The following is an 18,290-nucleotide window of genomic DNA, read 5'->3' on the forward strand; positions in this document are numbered from 1 at the left end:
GTTATTCACAAGTGCAGGTTTAGATTAGATTAGACAGTATTCAATAGAGCGATAAATAGCAATGTTTTTCTAGTACTGTTAATACTGTTAATAGTTTTAATACGTTATAATACTGCGAATGCGTACTTTGAATATCTTAAGCCCAATATTTAGTTTTAAAAGTAGTATTAATATTTTAAACGAGGCTTTTAAACAAATGTACGCCAACCAGCATTTTAGCGTGCAAAAGCTGCAATTAAAACATAAAAGGTGCATCTAATCTATGTGCCAAAACTTACTGACCTTTCTTACCCGGGTACGCATGCCTCTTTAGTCTGTCGTACAGATCTTCCTTCGTCCCGTATATACTAGCGTTTGATCGAGCTAAACTGTTCATTTTTCCGTTCATTCCGTTGTGCAAACTCTCTTTCATGTACGTTTCGTTGTAGAAGTTAGGCATTTCCCACCCGTCTTCTTCGTCGTCGTAGTAGTGTGCGTATGTGGAATGGTGGGAGGGCGCGATGGACTCCGCGTATGGCGTGTGCGCTCCGTAGTAGAAGTTCACTTGAGATCCGTTTTGGTCGATGGCTGGCGTTAGTGTTTTCTTTGGTTCCTTCTTCTTTGTCGACCTGTTAAAAAAAAACATTCAGAGATTACGAACCAAACGCATAAACAAGGCCTACACTTCGGTCATTAATCTCATTTTCTTGGGCACATTCTAGATTTGGTATGGAGATCTAGTGAAGGTCCTGTACACCTAATTAATAGTAGACAATAAGTAAATTACTGGAAACGCTATCAAAATTTAAACTGAATCGAATAAAATCGTCAGGTGACAAGCAACAAGTCACTAATTACTATAAAATATTTAAACAAAAATCAACCTTTTTTTCGTACTAATATGGTTCACTATGACTATGAACTTGTGGTGGTACTTAGTGACTTTTGCTTGTCACCTGATGAAATGCAAACTCTTCGTAAAAAAATTGACGTTTTTGCTCGAGACCAGTACCTGAGTAATACACTATTGTTGAACAACATGCTCGATGAGCGTATCGGGTCTTTGCATGGGCAGGGGACGTATCGTTAAATATTTATACGAAATGGTCTACGAGGGCCTATATAATCGGTTAGGCATGTGAAAGTACGCGGCTTGCCTAACAAATTTCCTTGTTTTTCCTGATTAAATTAAGAGGTAGGTAAGAATCTAAAAAGCAATTAAGGTACGCTCCCGTATCTACGCAGAATCGACTTACACCGGTCACATACCGGTCGGTATCAGTCATTTGTCGGATTACTTCGGTACTGGGTGCCTTTGGAGTTCGATAGCGTACAAATGCTATTGAAACCGTTAGGATGTCAGGCAGCGCATTCTGCCAGTCTGTGGCGCACTTAATTATGCGATCGGAAATTCGATACGAAACGCAATCGTTGTAAACGGGATCGAGTCGTATGGTGCTGTCCGACAACGAAGCTATTTTTTGCCCTCTTTTTATATTGGGTTTTAGCTCTTTCTTTGTGGTGGTTTCGCATGTGATCGGTACGTTACTATTGTACGATGCTATATGTATGTTAATAAATCCACTTTTTTGAGGTGTGTTTTATGGAATAAGGAGGCGAATTAGATTATTAAATTTGTTATATTTAAATTAAGTTATAAGTAGGTATTTGACACCCGAAGTTGACTTCGAATTTTGCGATAATTGCTAGTTACCTATCACTCGGCGTCATATTATAAATCTGCAGTGAAGCTAGAATTAATTTTGTTTACCTTTTTTTAGAGCGTGTAAAGTTTCAATTCTTCTAAAATATAATATTTAAAACCTTCGCGTTTTGAACACATATTAACTCAAATCATCAAATCATTAAAGGTAATTGAATAAATTTCGCGTTAGACCCGTCTATAAATGTGAGTTAATATGTCTTCTAAAATAGTTAGGTTGGTGAAGATCGAGTTCAATAGATGCGTCGTCACCAATTGTAACTATACAATAATTGTATACATAGTTACAAATAATAATTATACATGTGTGAACTTGACTCACCTCGCGCAGATCATCCATACAAGCAGCACCAAGAATATGATAAAGATGACACCGCCGGCGACTCCACTGGCGATGTACGCGAATTCGCTCTTGTCTCTGCAATGGCGGCCGGTGAACGAGCCCGTGCATCGGCAGGACGGCTCGCCTCGCGCGTCTTTAACACACTCGCCGCCGTTGTCGCAGAATTCTAGGCACACGTCTGTAAATAATTAAGATTATATTAGTTTAGCAGATTGAAAAGGAATATGGATTGAACATGTTGAAGAAAATTATGCTGTCGCATTGGTTGCGGAGTGATGTGTCAGTAAAATTGTGTCAGCGTCACGTTTTAAGCGCTAAAATATTTTCAACACAGCTTCAGAGCTCCGGTTTTTTTAAGATATAGGATGTAAACGAGCAGGCTAATCATCTGATGGTAAACAATTAACGTCGCCAAGTGCGTTGCTGGCACTTAAGATGGGAGAACGCTCTTGCCTTGAAGGTTTGAAGATCGTACCGCGGGCGACAGTTAAAACTCACAGGTTTATTTTGCAGATAGGTACTACGTAGTAAAACTTCACGCAACTTTTGCCTGTATCCATGTTCTTGAGGTTCGTTGTGGCATGACCTTTACAAATCAAACATATACCTGTCATAGGAAATCATCGAGACATACGAAAGTGGCTTGAAAAGTACATAGATTCTTATTTGAAGTAGGTACGCCTACGTCAAAGTAAGTAACTAGTAGTTCGCCCCGAACTGAGAACTCGCGGTTAACAAAAAAATATATAGCGATTGACTTTGTTGCACCTACTTAGGTACTCGTATAGTGCGACATAAAATAATAGAAAATAAATGAGGGCGCCACTTTCTACGTAAGTAACTGTCACATTTTTGACGTAAAATGCTTACACACGGCAACAATTTAGTATGGAAATTTTTGAGTTCCATTTTATTTAATTTCTATTATTTTATGTCGCTCTATAGGTGGCAATGGATTTATTGCAAGGTCTGTGGAGCCCTTAACTGATTGATTTAAGCAAAGAGTAGTATGTATTATATAGTTGGCCAAGCAGATCTTGTCAGTAGAAAAAATGTAGGCGCGAAGGGATATGGTCTCATAGAAAATTTGAGTTTCGCGCCTTTTTCTACTGACAAGATTTGCTTTTTTGCATCAATTTTGAAGCGCCATTTACAAGTTTAGCGTTAAGTAATATAAATGGCGCTATTTTTTCGAATAAAGGGCTTCGTATACGGCTGTCTCTCCCCTGAATTTAAGTCACCACCATAGAGATTAAAATAAACTGTATCTGTGCTAAGCCGAAATATTTCCTGTCAAATGTCAAATACATATATTATGTTTATTCTATTTTATTTTTATGTTGCTAATTATTTCAAAATGGTAAATTTAAAAACGATATTATAAAAGTGTAAGTCGAGCACTTTCATTTGATACTAAACTCGACCATGTTTCTTGCAAAAAAATTACCAGAATAGCAAGACCTCTCACAAACAGCTTTTTGGCCTTCTAAGCTCTTCTAGCTCAATAACCTCTTGATCGGGCCTGCTCATAATTTAATGACTATAATATAATGCCCTCAACTACACGTTTACCCAATTTCATTTAAATTAGAACAAATTTACTTAAGTTATTGAGTATCAAACTATCTTCTGACAGTTCAGCTTAAAAACATCGAAATGCCGAGACGTGCCGCTAGCCAGCCGCGTGATCAAAGTCGAATGTAAGAACTTCGCTTCGCTTCGCTTCGCTTCGCTTCGCTTCGCTTCGCTTCGCTCGCTCGTTCGATAAGAACTTCGCTTCGCTTCGCTCGCTCGTTCGATTACTGAGATGAAAATGATGAAACCGCCTTCTATTCCTGGTGTTTATTGAAATTTGAATCCTGTTTGAACTAATAATGCGAAGATATTGAACGGCAAACTATTAGGTATACCTACTATTTTCGTAACTTGGTAAGTTTCATAATTATTTATTAGTGAAGTATTATAGTTGATTGGTGAATCTATTACGAAAGTTTGTTCCTGAGTTATTTACAGTCAAGGTACATATTAAATATAGACACGGACAAAGTGCCAAAAATATGTATATTTACACACTACCTTAATGAATGAGCAATAAGGTCGTGTAGGTAGGTAAAGTGTCATTCAATAGAACTTGCTAACTATGTAAACAAACCGCCATACTAAGATTGATACTGAATGTCAATTTACTAGTAACTTTTGTTTACATAGTTAGCAAGTTCTATTGAATGACACTTTATCTACATATTTTTGGCACTCTATCAGTGTCTATATTTAATACCTCGATTGTATTACGTAGGTACAATTTAAGTGCATATCTGTCGACGATATGAGCCATCAAATACTTTAACCACGACGAGTTTTACCCTTTAATTTTATCTTCAGGCCCTTTAATTTTATTAAGTACTTAATAGCGCCAGATTAACAGCATCATTCGATAGTGCTGACACGTATATTTATGGATGACTGAATTTTAAGCGTTAACAATAGGGTACAATAGGGACTGTATTTAAAATAAATTATTTTACACCATCCATGAAATAAAGCACCAGAAGATTAAAAGAGAATAAACGTAGACAGCTGTTATTTTTAGCTAATTCTATTTTAAAACCCGTATATAACTATAAAGAGTAGGTAATTTGATTGTTACGTCACATGCTAGTGTTTCATATAAATTTCATAGTAGCAAAATCGTTTTGACAGTTCGAAATAAGAAACTGATTTGACTAGAAGTCAAATACCCTATTGAGAATCCACTTACCCTATGTGGGTACAATTCAAGGCCTAAATAACGAATCTATTTGAATTTAGATGCTTTGGTAGGAAGGGTTTTACCTTAGTTATTTTCTTACCTATACAAACTTTTCCAGTGCCGTTGAATCCAGGCTTGCATTGACACTTGAACTCGCTGGTTTCCGGGATGAGAAGACAATACGCGTTGGTATCGCAGTGCATCTCTGGGCCGCTCATCTCACATGGGTTCGTACATTCCGATTCTGATGTCTGTAATGTTTAGAATATCGTTTTAATATTAGTTACAGAATGATCTAGAATACGGTCGGTAGATATGAGGTTTGAGGCTTTATTTACTATCGCCTGTGTGTTGCTTCTAATTTTAAGTATTTCTATAGGAAAGAAAAGACGACTATTTAACGTAGGGGTGGTACTTTACGTGTACGAAAACTTCGTATCTACTCCCCAATAGCAAGATCATTTCAGTTGATATTGGCTTGAATACGCTACCATGAAAACAAAAATATGATCACTGATTCCATTGGCAACGTAATACGTAATATCTTTTTCTCAAACATGCAATGAAATGTCGTCGCTCCGGGCGTTATATCAGGCTTCGAAGTATCACGTTTAGGGCGGAGCAACTCCAGAGAACTGTAAAGGAATTTCATACGAAATTGAAGGCCTAGGCCGGGAAGTTTTTTTTTTTAATTCTAATGTAAACATGGGGTCTGTGTCTATGAACAGGCTAAACAGCCGAATTCTATTTTTTTTTTAATATTTTTAGTGAATGAATGGTTATCGGACCAAAATATCCGTGTTAACGCCTGTTATACACGAACGTAGGTACTGATATTAAGAATACGAATCTGTATGATTCAATGTGTTGATGAATAAATTTAAAATCTTGTCTATACGTAAGTCACCAGAGACTATAGACAATATTTAAAATCCTCTACATTTATTTTATTTATTGAAATTGAGATTCTTATTATCAGGTTGTGTATAATGGCCCTAATAGGGTCTATTCGAACACTACACACGCGAAATACGGACGAATCCGTAAGAAAAAAAGTCATTATGGCAGGATTGGAAGGAAAATTAAACAACTTTTGTCGTGTAGCTATTGGTGGTTGATATTTATCATTTGTTTTTTTGAGTGGTGATTTCTTTTATTTCATTGCATATGTTTGAGAAAAGCACTATACATGCCTAGCCGTGAAAAGGTCTTGCCGACTTCGTATCACTATCCTATAGGCTATACCTACTCACCCGGCAAGCCCTTCTTTCCCGGCGTCTGCAGTAATGTACTATTAAGCTGCATTATTTTGTACCCTCTTTGTAGGTCGATATTTTTTTGCGCAAGCGAGACTTGAACTGACAAAAAAAGTTAAAGACTCCTAAAAGGGGTAAATATAAATACTTACAGCTCCCGGTCCTCTCGTGCTGGTGTTAATGGGGCACGGCACGCAGGTAGTCTGTTGCGCCTCCGACTGATATGTTCCCTTCTTGCACTGGATACATGTGTTCAGAGTCACATTTAAGTACGAACCTGAAAAGGGAACATTAATTTTAATAATGCACTAGTAAATCTGAAATCTGTCGTAAAACTTCTCTGTTTTCCCAAACAAGGAATGGAATTCCCTAGAACGGTTTTCGTATAAAGTTTATGTAGGTAACATTTCAAATCCGTGCCCTGTAATTTTGCAAAGCATGAAGGGTACATGGGGGAACAGACCCAACGCAAGAAACTACAAATGTCCCAAGGCATTAACTACCTGCAACAGACACGTGTTTGCCTCTTAAACGTGTTTATAATATACGAATTCGTACCCCTCGGGCAGCGATCGTGAATATTATGTACCTATGTATAGGTATAAAGCGTCAACTCGTTAGTTAAGGCAACCCCTATGTCGGGATTCTCGGGATCCTAGTTACGGAAATATGTGTTCACCGCAACATAACTAGTTCCGCTTGTCAGAATTTGCTATGAGCTTCCTTTAGGTCGGAAAATCAACCGCATTCGATATTTTACACTAGGTTTCTCTATGTACAGTATTATTACGTTTGTATTGGATTAGGTTGGATAATGTTTGTTGATTGTCCCCGGATATTTGTTAGGTTATTCTTATTCTTAAATTATGTTGCTTCGCCCAACCGTTAAAGGTGTCAGTTGAAATTGTTCGAAAGGCGAAATTCGTAATGCGATGGTACTGATATGTGACTTACCAGCTCTGCATACAGAACGCAAGCAGCGAGCATTGGTCAGCACAACATAGAAACCCCTATTGTTATGTTGTCTGCCTAATTTAAAGGGTACGTCAAAGTGCGGCGCGGGTATGGCTTGAAGCAACCGTCGCTTCATTTCTATTCAAACATGGACTTACCAGCTCTGCATACAGGGAGTGAGCACTGGTCAGCACTAGAAGCCCCGGTTTCTGGCGTGGTCGTGCCGGACGGGCAGGCCGCGCAAGCAGCTCCGCTGCCCAGCGCGCGCCACGTGCCTCGCGGGCATGGCTCGCAACCACCGTCGCTGCCCAGTTGTTCACCTAAACAAAATGTTCATTTGTTAATCAAGTGCAGAAATCTTTTGTGACTTAATCATCAAAGTAGAACGCCTGAAGTTCGAAGCACGAACCCTACTATTTTTCCATTATAAGTGTGGTCTTTGACTACGCGCGCATAGTCGTTACTTGCAGGATTTGCCATTATGAAAATGACTATGCTTGCTGCGAATTCCCCGTACAAAAGTACCCAAAAAATGGGCAACCGTTGAAGATTTCGTTCAATGACAAGAAGAAAGTGTAAGTTATCTCGGACGATCATATACTCGTAATGGCTACGTCCTTGAGTACATACCTGATGGACAGTCGTCTCTACACTCGGCCGCGGATACGGCTTCAGTGGCTCGAGTAGTCTGTCCTCTCGGGCATGATAAGCACGAGAAGGCCCCTTCACGTGGTTGGTAGGAACCATGGCCGCAAGGGCGGCACAGATCGGCTTCAGCGTCGTAGTATTTACCGGCGGCGCATCGCTCTGAAAAGTAGTACAATATTGATAAAATATCTGGAGATAAGGGTTGGACTGGCTCAGACGCCGTGCTCCCATATAATTTTAGAAAACCCCATTAAGTACTAACTTCAGTGCTATGATTTAGGTTTCAATGTCAGCACGATGGCTCTTGTTACTTAGATAAGTTTAGACAAGTAGGTAGTTATATATTTTTTGTAATTAAACCGTCACTTACCTTTACAATCCGCCGCACTTCGTGCCCCCGTAGCTTGCGTGACTCCGGGTTGTCCTGCGATAGCGGGGCAAGGGGAACATTGCAACTGGCCAGCCTCCGACTGGTATGTGCCAGATGGGCACGGCTTGCAGCTGTCACTGGCTGCGTCCAGGTATGTACCGACCGCGCACGCCACTGGAAGGAAAAAAATCATTTTAATAACTAATTCTCACATTTAAAGAGTACCTAAGAGTCACATGTGTGTGACGCTTCAGGCAAGAGTGCCCTCAACGCTGTAGCGTTGCAGCCGGTCATTAAATGGATGATCGCATTGGGTGGTTATGGTCACTTATGTAACTGAAACCCTGGAAGTTATGTTTAACAGTGATCCCAATCGATCTATCTATGATATTGTTCCCCTTATGCCGAATTAGAAGCTTTCGGGCCGCTTGTAACATTCAAGTTGCCTACTTGGTAAAACCTGATGCTAATGAGACCTGTGTTCCATCAGGGTTAGAAGGTCTAGATATAGAAGGTAGTGCAGTCGGTCTCACAGAAACGATTTATTGCGTAAATTCTTGATATTAGCTAGATCGTTGAACGGATTCCTAGTTGCTTTAGATTGAACTGTGCAAGCCAAGTAAGAAGAATGAAGGAAGAAAGAACGAATTCCGTGATGCTTACCACAATCAGGAGCCATTACCACCTGGCCCATAGGACAGGCGTAGTCGGATACCAGTTCTAAGCTAGCCGGGTCTGGCACAGTATTCGGGAGAATGTTTCGCACGTCGAATTGTTCGTCTTCGAGGATAAGTTTCTCCAGTAATCTTTGCACGGTGGATCGCTCGTTGTTGCCACCGTGGATTACTGGGTCGCTGAAAGGATTAAATTCGCAATTTCAGGAAATTACTCGGTTAAATCATGGTGTATTATTCCACGAGTTTGAATTTATGGATATGGGCTAGAATTTTGCAATGAACTCTGTTCCATGTCTCAAGAGTGTTTTACTCTTAAATTAATTTACTTTACTTCTTTCTGGCTCAAAGTCTGATCCACCTCAGAGGTCTTCCCATTACTAATTGAATTGATATAATAATGTGTGCTCAAGTGGAGCATGCAAACTTACTTGACTGCCGGGAAAGCGATCTCAATGTTGTACGTATCACCAACTTGTCGCCCCTCCCTATTGCTTCGAGTCCTAAGTGCAAGAAAACAACATGCAATAGTGAGGAAGAACATGCTTTTAATCTAATAGTGCTTACAATCGAAAGTATAAATAGTGTAAAATAAATAATAAATAAAATAACCAGAATGTTGTGTAATAAATGTGTCGCAACACATGCTTTTGGTTCTAGTCTAGTGCACTACATCAATATACTTTTCCTTCAGATATTACTTTTGTGCTCCTATTACTCCAACACCTGTCTACAGGATTTTAAAAATTGATACTAGGCAAGTGGAAAAATGCCACGGGTCCAAAGTTCCAAATAGTCAATTTTACGACCTAAAAAGAAACTCTGATAATTTTAGACCAGTTGCGATTTGTCCACCTGAACGGTACTATTCCCGAAGATTTTAGGTATCAATTAACCTAATGATAAAAGTTATCTACTTTCTATGTGCGATTAAATATATTCAATGTTAATCAACTTACTCTTCGACGGGAATGATAGCATCCAGCACATACGTGTCTTCAGCTGTAGTTGTAGCAGGGGAAGATACTTGTCTCGTTTGCCGTACGTTAGCGCGATGGTCGCATTTCACATTAATGTCTAGTTCTTTGCATTCGCGAGTACCTGAATTAAAAGATAAAAAGTACATATAAGTCTCAAGAATCACAGTCAGTGGAGAGATTTTCGTTAACTCTACGTAGGTACTCCTGTTTATACCCAAAACAATAAAGCAATACAAGAAAATTGAGAATACAGATTCCTCTTTCCACAAATTTCCAGTTCAATCGATTTCTATTGCTACGAAAATACGAATGGGGTTTGTAGACAAGGTACAGATTGTACCTGAAGATAAAGGAATTTGATATTTACCATCAACAGCATAAGAGCAGAAGTTCCAGTCTCTGTTAAGCTGGTTGATAGCACTGCGAACCTTCTGCCGCAGTACGGCTTGTCCAGCATCGTTGCAAAGTACGGAACTCGGGAACAACATTGAAATTTTGAAGACTCGCTGTGCCGGATTTGCCGCTGCAAAATTAACAATCAAATAGTTCAAAAGTTTATCAACGACTAGCCAACATTATCAAATAAACGTAATATGTCCTTTAACATATTCTTACGTGAGCAAGCAGGGTAAACCATTGGCAGAGTCGGGTTGGCGGTAGGCCTCCAGAATCCTTCAGCACCGCAAGTGTAGAATGGCGGTACAGGTTGCGAGAATCGAAGGCCATCGCGACAGGCAATCTCGCATACCTTGAATTGACCTCCTGCACCCCAGTCTCGGCAAGACTGATATCCTCCAAGCGGGTCCGCCAATGGAGGGCAGAATTCAGCTGAAAAAAAAGACAACGGTTCAATAAAATTGTAATTTCGAATACGACGCTCGACGTAAATTAAAATAAAAACTCTGGTACTTACATAAAACGGCGACCTTGAAAGTGCAAGTGGCAGCATTACCAGCTGCGTCATAAGCAACATATGCAATGTCATAATCTCCCCAAGCAAGGTTCTGGCCTGGCTTGTGACCATTTTTCTCTACTACTTTAACGACGTCCACGTTGTCACTGAACGCTGGCGCGTCCCAGCTGACGACAGAAGTTCCGTTCTTTGCAATAACCCACAAATCGCCAGGACAGCGTTCAACGCGTGGCGGCTCTTTGTCTACTTGTAACTGTTGGCATTTTCCACCAGTATACCCGTTGGGGCATACTCTCTGTCCGCAGTGAGAAGGTACAATTCTCTCAACTCCTCCGATAATGTCTTCATATCCAGCCCAAGTGAGTACAAGTCCGCTGTAAAGAACTGGCTCTGTTCTGCAGTCACGTACTTGTTTCTGAATTTCGTTGGTAACGTCTAGAGCGCGGTTCCAGATTTGTACTTTAGTGAGGTGGCCTTGGAATCCTGATTCGGTATATGCCTTTGGATTGTCTGATTGAGGCTTTCCTAGTGTAACCCAAACACTGAAAATGAAAACCAAATAAGTATACTCTGTGGAATTCAAACGAAGCAAGAAGAATTTTATTATAATAAATGCGATTTGAAAAACGTTTTACATACTATTGCGGTAGTGTTCGTCCACTGCCATATCCTTCAATCTTGCTGGCAATCAATCCTTCAGTGATCAGCGTCAATTCACCACCGTTACCGCCATCCCAGACGATAGCCACATGGTGCCATTGTCCATCATTCACCGTAGCGTACTCTCCGAAACTAAGATACACATCTTGAAGTTCAGGGAACAAAGATACTTGGACACCGTTCGAGTGCGCCTGGATGATGGATCTTCTGTTTAGGGCAATGTGAGAATTGCTGTAAAAAGTATAAAATAAAATAAGGCGTCGTTAGAGTTTACTTTGATAGGTGTTGAAGAAAATTTTGTCCAAGAGAAACAAAAGACATATAGGTAAACATACCTAACGCTATATGCCGTGAAGAAAACGCCTCCCTCATCTTGTTGCGTATATTGTACCCACATAGCAATTGTTAAACTATCAGTTGATCCAGTGTCAAATGGCACCACTTGAGCGGCACTTGAACGTAATGGGTCGCTGAAGTACAGGTCGTAGTCCACGCTTATAGCTGTGAAATTAAAAAGATATGAAAACAGAGGTCGAGTAGATAGATCACTTCAAAAAACGGAAAACAAACAAAACAAGTTATTTACATTTTCTGCAGTCGTCTCCAGTAAGATTGAATGGACATTGGCAGTAGAATCTTCCAGGTAAATCGATGCAGGTCGCTGAAGGCGGGCACGAGTTCTCTTTGCAGTCGATTATGTCTTCATCGCAGTTCTTTCCCTTAAAACCAGATGCACAAATGCAAGAATAGCCTTCTCCATTATCAACGCACGTAGCTCCATTCTGGCAAAGTCCAGCTTCGCAGGCGTCAAATTCGTATTGACATCCGATACCGGTGTAGTCGGCAGAGCAAGTGCAGTTGAGGCCAGAACCAAAGTCTTGACATTTTCCATCGTGCATGCAAGGGCTGCCAATGCACCTTTCAGGAGCTGTTTCACATTGTTTTCCGTCTGTGCCACTTGGACACCTGTAAAAAATATTTTGGTTAAGTACATAAAAATAAAAGCATACAAGCGACTTAGAAGGAGGAAAGAAATATAACTTACACGCAGAAATAGTCTTGGAAAAGATCGATACAGTTGGCATTGTTTTGGCAAGGTCTGTTGACGCAGTTTCCAATGTCATGTTCGCAACGATGTCCAGTCCATCCGGGGTGGCATGTGCACTTATAGCTTCCAATTTCATCTTGGCATGTACCGCCATTGAAGCAGGGATCCGATGCGCAATCATCAATGTTGGTTTCACACGTCTCTCCAGTAAATCCTTCATTGCACACACATTGGTACTTATTATCTAAATCAATGCAACGTTCTGTGCCGATTGGGTTGCAAGGTTCGTTCAAGCATTCATCGATAGCCGTTTCACATTGCAAGCCAATAAATCCAGGTCGGCATTTGCATACGAATCCTTCTAATTGGTCCACGCATGTGGCACCGTTCTGACAAGGGTCAGACGTGCAATCGTCAATCGTGTGTTGACATCTCTTTCCGGTATAACCGGCTTCGCAGTTGCAAGTGAAGTCGTCAATGCTATCAATACATTGGCCACCGTTCTCACAAGGGGAAATGACACATTCGTTGATATTAATGTCACATGATGGACCGCTCCAGCCTAGATCACAAATGCATTGGTGGACAAAGAGCTTGTCGACACATATGCCGTGTTTGCATGGCTCATTCGAGCAAAGGTCTATTTTTTCATGACAGCGTTTTCCAGTGAAGCCCGGGGGGCAAGCACAGCTGAAGTCGTTTACTAAGTCTGTACAAGGAGCACCAAGGAGACAAGGCTTTTCAATACAGTCATCAGTATTTGTTTCGCAGAGCTGACCTTCCCAGCCTGGCAAGCATTCGCACTTGAATCGGCCCTGTTGAAGTGCTATGCAAGATGCGCCGTTGCTGCAAGGATTTCCATTGGCTGAACAAGGATCAATCTGAAATAGAAAATTATTAGAGAAGATTCAAGAAGAATATTTTCTAAAATAGAGACAATAAGTAATCAATAGTAAGGCGTACCGTAATGTCACAGTCAATGCCAGTATAACCAGATCTACATAAACAGGTATAGTTGTCATATCCAGGTTCGTCTTTGCACATAGCTCGTTCTGGACAAGTGTCGTTTCTGCAATCCGACTTTTCTTCTTGGCAATTGATACCGCCATAACCAGGAGGGCAAGAACATCTATAGCCTTGGGGTAGGTCTGTGCATGTACCTCCATTGTAACAAGGTTGACTCGCGCACTCGTCTATATCAATTTCGCACCTGCGTCCCGAAAAGCCAGCTGGGCAGTAGCATTGGACACCATGACCTTTAGGTACACAGAGGCCGCCGTGTTGACAAGCGCTGTTAGAACACTCGACTGGTAAACATTCCTCTAATCCAGTAGTTCCGGTTCCCACAGTCTTCATGTTAGTCGGGCATTCCATGCAAGATGTCTGTCCTACCAAATTTTGATAGAAATTCCTGGGGCATTGAGAGCATGGCGCTAGTCCTGTTGGAGAATAAGTTCCGGGAGCACATTTCGCTCTACATCTATCTCTACCTGGCGCAGCCGGCTGGTAGGTGAACGTATTTACAGGGCAAGCTTGACAGTCTTTGAATCCACCTGGTGGGGGCTCTGAGGTGTAGCTATTTCTCGGACATTCCAGACACGGCACTAGACCTGTTGGCGAGTATGTACCATATCCACACACGGGTATACAATCAGTAACTTCCTTTGAACCTTCTTCTCTTGTGAAAGTTCCTTGCGGGCATTTGAGGCATGAGCCTTGGCGGGCTTGATTCTGGAAGTATCCCCGTGGGCACATTGTGCAAGATTTCTGTTTTTCACCAGCGAAGGTTCCAGCAGGGCAATGTACTGTAAATAAATATTCTAGTTATAAAACATTTCTAAAACGGATTATAACATTATTAAAATTTAAGATTGTGTTACTTACAGCATCTTGGAACGTCATTAGTATCCATATTTAGTACTTCACCAACACTACAAGTGAATCCTCTCGAAATAGAACTTCTGATTGCACGCAGTGGCGGACATTGATTTCCGATAGACGACACATTAAGTACCGGTTCAATTAAGGCACTAGCATATGGCACAGACAAATCGAATATCAAATTTAATGTAGAGCCACATAAATCGTACAGCTGTGTTTGTCTGATTGCTGGGATGACGGCGAGAACGAAGTCCATTTTCACTACATTCTCATCAAGCAGGCTTGGCATAGCTTTTACGAATGTAACGTTGATATTAACGTTAACAGCTGAGCAACGTTGGCTAAGTCTTTCATTTAGAATGTTATCATATTGTGCAAGTAAATCCTTGTATTGTGGCAGGCATGCGTTAGATACTGCACCGAGAGCTCGATACTGCACGCTGGCTACAACATGATAAGCCGCTTGTTGGGTATCTGAAAAAAGTAGTAATTGAAATATTTATTTATTTACCTCCATTATGCAAATTTTACTAATTGGCAGTGACTTGACTGCGTGTGAGTCAATCTGGTAGTAGGTATATAGTTTATACTTACTTTCCGACACACAATCTGGTACGACAGCTGTTGGGGCCCATTGACGTTTGGTTTCGCAGACGAAGGTCTTTACAGGTTCTCCATCAGTAAATCGGAAACCAGGACTGCAAGTGGCAATGCACTGAATTCCTCGGTCTCCAGGAAGACAGTTTAGAGCACCATTGGCTGGAGGAGTCAGTTCCCAATCTACACAGGGCGTAGCTTGGACAGACACCTAAAAATATTAAATCGGCTTTAAGAACTCAAATCGAAGTCACAAACATAGGAATATGTAAATTCAATTATTCAATGTTATACCTGGAAATGACATTGGGCCTTGTTTCCATACTTGTCTGAGGCAACAACAGTGACATTTTCGTAGCCACGAATTGGAATGACGGCTCTATCTGGAATAAACTTCAAGAAAACTTCACCAGATGCATCTGAAGCGTTAATCCTTTTCCTAGTTTCATTGAAATTGACTGCATAACTGTCTTGTTTATCTACTAGTTCAATAACGGAGCTCTGCGGGCAACTTAGTTTTGGTGGTGTATAGTCTGGAACTGTGATGTTTACTTCGCATATTGCGACATTGCCATCAAAGTCGAAAGCGACATAACGCACTACCATGTTGTGAAATACTTGAATGGGTGTTTTGAAGTGTTGTGGAGTGACTTCTAATCGAGCAATAGCTCCAGAGTTATCAGTAGCGGTTGGTTCCGTAAAGTTAACAGGCAAGAGTCCTCCGTTTACATCTGTTTGAACAACTATTGGTTGCTGGGGACAGTTTTGGAAAACTGGGGGCTCGTTATCTGAAAGAAAAACAAACAATAATTAAACACTTGCAGGTCAAACGAAGACATACAATAACTTTGTAGATATATTATCGAACGTGAAAAATAATGTTAAATAAATGTCATTATAAAATTAATGTCAACTTACCAACACAAGGAGAATATCCATAATCGTAACCCAACAATGGCTCTGCGGTATTATCGTCGCAACCCATAAGTTCAAACTTCAGACAAGCATTGTCCATAAAGCTGATAATACCCAAAATAACAAATCTAGCTTGTACATATTTAGGCAATGTAATCATGGCCAACTCTCCGTAGTTTCCTGGATCTCTCATAGTAAGGTTGAAATTCGGGAAATACACGACGTAATTTTCGTTTTCGGCTTGTTTGTAAAAAAAGCGGATCTCAGTAGGGCGGCCTACAATATCTGAAGTTACAACACCCTTGACAAGAATAGCCTTAACTCTGTAAACTTTACCCAGGTCAACGCTAACATATGTAAATGCTTCTTGTTTTCCACACCAACCGGTTACTGAGTTGAGCCTGACATTTCTAGCCTCATAGTTGGGTCGTTCTGATGTAGCATTGATAGCCGAGTCGGGTATTCTGCCTGATGCTAATCCGAGTGGCCTGATGACTTTGCATTCTGGTTCACGGATGCACGTAATAGGTCTAGGATTAATTAAAATGTATCCTGGTCGGGAGCAGCCAAACAATACTTCTGAGCTTTGTTCATAACTTCTTGCAATTTGGAAGCCATCAGCAGGTCTGCCTGGGTCTTCGCAAACAGGTCCTTCGCATCTTAAATCGCCGAAATCCCAAATGCCGTTGGCTTGGCACCGGACTACGTTATCATGTTTGCTTGTTTGTCCAGCCAGTTTAAACGTATTTTGGCATCCGAAGAAGAAAGAACTTTGGTATCTAGTGTCAATATATTGGCCATACTCTGCGCCAGGTGTAGGCATAGGGACACCGCAGTCTTTTCTTGGGCATTGTGGTTGAGCTCCAGATAGCCAATATTCCGGTAGACCCTGTAAAGAAAGCAGATATGATTAGACTGTTTAAGTATGTCCTCATTATTTTTTATAATGCTTATAATTCAACTGCCTAAAATTAAACTCGTACCGGTTTGGGATCATAAACACACTGTCTAAACGATGACGTAATCGTGTTTCTTAGTTGACGTCCAGGCGAAGTGCAAGTGATTGTTACGTTGTCTCTATATGGCAGAAGAACACTTTCGGGATCGTCTCTGATAACCTTTAGTCCATCATTCTTATCATCAGAAAGAGTTACACAGCGTGCATCTGTAAAACAAACATAATTGTAGTTAAAATGCTTTGCTTTGCAAACAAGATGAATAGGTATTTCATTTGTAACACTTAGTATTTGGCTTACATTGACACTCTGGAGCCGTTCCGTTCCAGGTACCACTGGATGTGCAGAGAAGTGACGAGAACCCAGACATTACGTATCCAAAATCACATTGGAACTGAACAATGTCACCAAAATGATATGCGGATTTAGTAGAAAGAAGTTTTCCATTCTCAGGAGCGGTCTGCGGTGGGCACATAACCGGCACACAGGATTTGTTTCGTTGATAGGTGTCACCATCACGTTCTCCAGTTTCAGATTTCTCGATACTGAATCCAGCAGTTCCGTTCGAGGCGTATAGTTCGTAACCAATGTTACAGGCGCAAGAGAAGTTTCCAGGTCTGAAAAAAGAGCCAATAAGTTACGTAAAGTGATATCTGATAGGCCTATATATTTAGTAGTGGGTGAATAAAGACCTACATAAATAAAATATCGTTGAAAGTCGGGCTTGAATTAGTTTTTACTCGTAGTACTTACTAATAAATGTGCGTAAAGTGGCATAATGCATGCTAGGACTGAGTAAACTTACGTGTTAATACATTTCTGCTCGCATCCTCCGTTATTTTCACTACATTCATTAATGTCAGCACAGTCCAATCGTGCACAACCCATAACTTCCAGTTTTAAGCAAGGGGCGCCTACGTAGTCTTGAATTTTGAATTTGACGTATTGTGCTTCTATAGGCATTGGTAAATTCAGGACTGATAGAGTTGGTTCCAAAATGCGGAATTCCACAGCGGTGCCATCGGGATTTGTGTAGTCTTTGAAAACATCAGTTAAATCATTTGTGTATTGTATTCTTATAGCTGAGGTGAACGCAATGTTGCCGTCGGCTCGCATGACGCTCATGGTCCTGAATCCTCTAATGATTGTTGGTGCTCTTAAATCAACCAGAACCCAGTTGGCTCCTGCTTCCAAGTTGTTACCGCACCATCCACCTCCATTATTCAAGCGAACCATCTAAAATTAAAAACAACGGTTATTATATATGCACAGATCTTATAATTATTTAAGTTTTTGCATAACCATTAAATTGTACAACGGGACTTAATCGCGTATCTAAGTTTTTAAGATTTACCACCGACGTTTCGAGGACGGCGTTGTCCCCGTGGTCTCGGAGAAGACTGGCTTAAGTTGACATCAGCATCTTCTAGGTCCCGTTGTACAATTTAATAATGTGTAAAAATCGTGAAAGTTTAAATCAGTGTTTTTGCATAACGTTGAATTATTATTTGACATTTAATTAACAATGTTTTGCTACAGTCCTTTTCTATCACGTCTCGCAAACTCGTCAATATTGACGTCAATTGAATTCCTAATCAATCTATGGAACAAAATTTATGATTTGTTTATATTCTATAACAAGAA

General features: G+C 40.6%; 1 protein-coding gene across 2 annotated transcripts in view; it reads right to left on the reverse strand.

Annotated features, from left to right (window-relative positions):
* LOC134649523 (sushi, von Willebrand factor type A, EGF and pentraxin domain-containing protein 1) overlaps window positions 1-18,290 on the reverse strand; it is a 118,226-nt gene that overhangs the window by 2,237 nt on the left and 97,699 nt on the right. Inside the window, exons 11-35 of one of the 2 annotated variants that reach the window (XM_063504283.1) lie at window positions 17,452-17,882; window positions 16,947-17,263; window positions 16,674-16,855; window positions 15,694-16,579; window positions 15,070-15,563; window positions 14,773-14,986; window positions 14,182-14,652; window positions 13,261-14,102; window positions 12,295-13,178; window positions 11,836-12,215; window positions 11,585-11,750; window positions 11,229-11,480; window positions 10,590-11,131; window positions 10,292-10,504; window positions 10,044-10,199; window positions 9,656-9,797; window positions 9,128-9,199; window positions 8,686-8,876; window positions 8,023-8,196; window positions 7,635-7,811; window positions 7,163-7,324; window positions 6,203-6,327; window positions 4,895-5,045; window positions 2,025-2,223; window positions 283-608 (exon numbers count right to left, since the gene is read on the reverse strand). In XM_063504283.1, coding sequence (XP_063360353.1) covers window positions 283-608; window positions 2,025-2,223; window positions 4,895-5,045; window positions 6,203-6,327; window positions 7,163-7,324; window positions 7,635-7,811; window positions 8,023-8,196; window positions 8,686-8,876; window positions 9,128-9,199; window positions 9,656-9,797; window positions 10,044-10,199; window positions 10,292-10,504; window positions 10,590-11,131; window positions 11,229-11,480; window positions 11,585-11,750; window positions 11,836-12,215; window positions 12,295-13,178; window positions 13,261-14,102; window positions 14,182-14,652; window positions 14,773-14,986; window positions 15,070-15,563; window positions 15,694-16,579; window positions 16,674-16,855; window positions 16,947-17,263; window positions 17,452-17,882 — 8,149 coding nt within the window. The remainder of the gene's footprint in view (window positions 1-282; window positions 609-2,024; window positions 2,224-4,894; window positions 5,046-6,202; window positions 6,328-7,162; window positions 7,325-7,634; window positions 7,812-8,022; window positions 8,197-8,685; window positions 8,877-9,127; window positions 9,200-9,655; window positions 9,798-10,043; window positions 10,200-10,291; window positions 10,505-10,589; window positions 11,132-11,228; window positions 11,481-11,584; window positions 11,751-11,835; window positions 12,216-12,294; window positions 13,179-13,260; window positions 14,103-14,181; window positions 14,653-14,772; window positions 14,987-15,069; window positions 15,564-15,693; window positions 16,580-16,673; window positions 16,856-16,946; window positions 17,264-17,451; window positions 17,883-18,290) is intronic. The other variant, XM_063504284.1, reaches the window with a different exon arrangement.

This window comes from Cydia amplana, chromosome 7 (assembly GCF_948474715.1).
Source record: "Cydia amplana chromosome 7, ilCydAmpl1.1, whole genome shotgun sequence".
NCBI classification, from domain to species: domain Eukaryota; kingdom Metazoa; phylum Arthropoda; class Insecta; order Lepidoptera; family Tortricidae; genus Cydia; species Cydia amplana.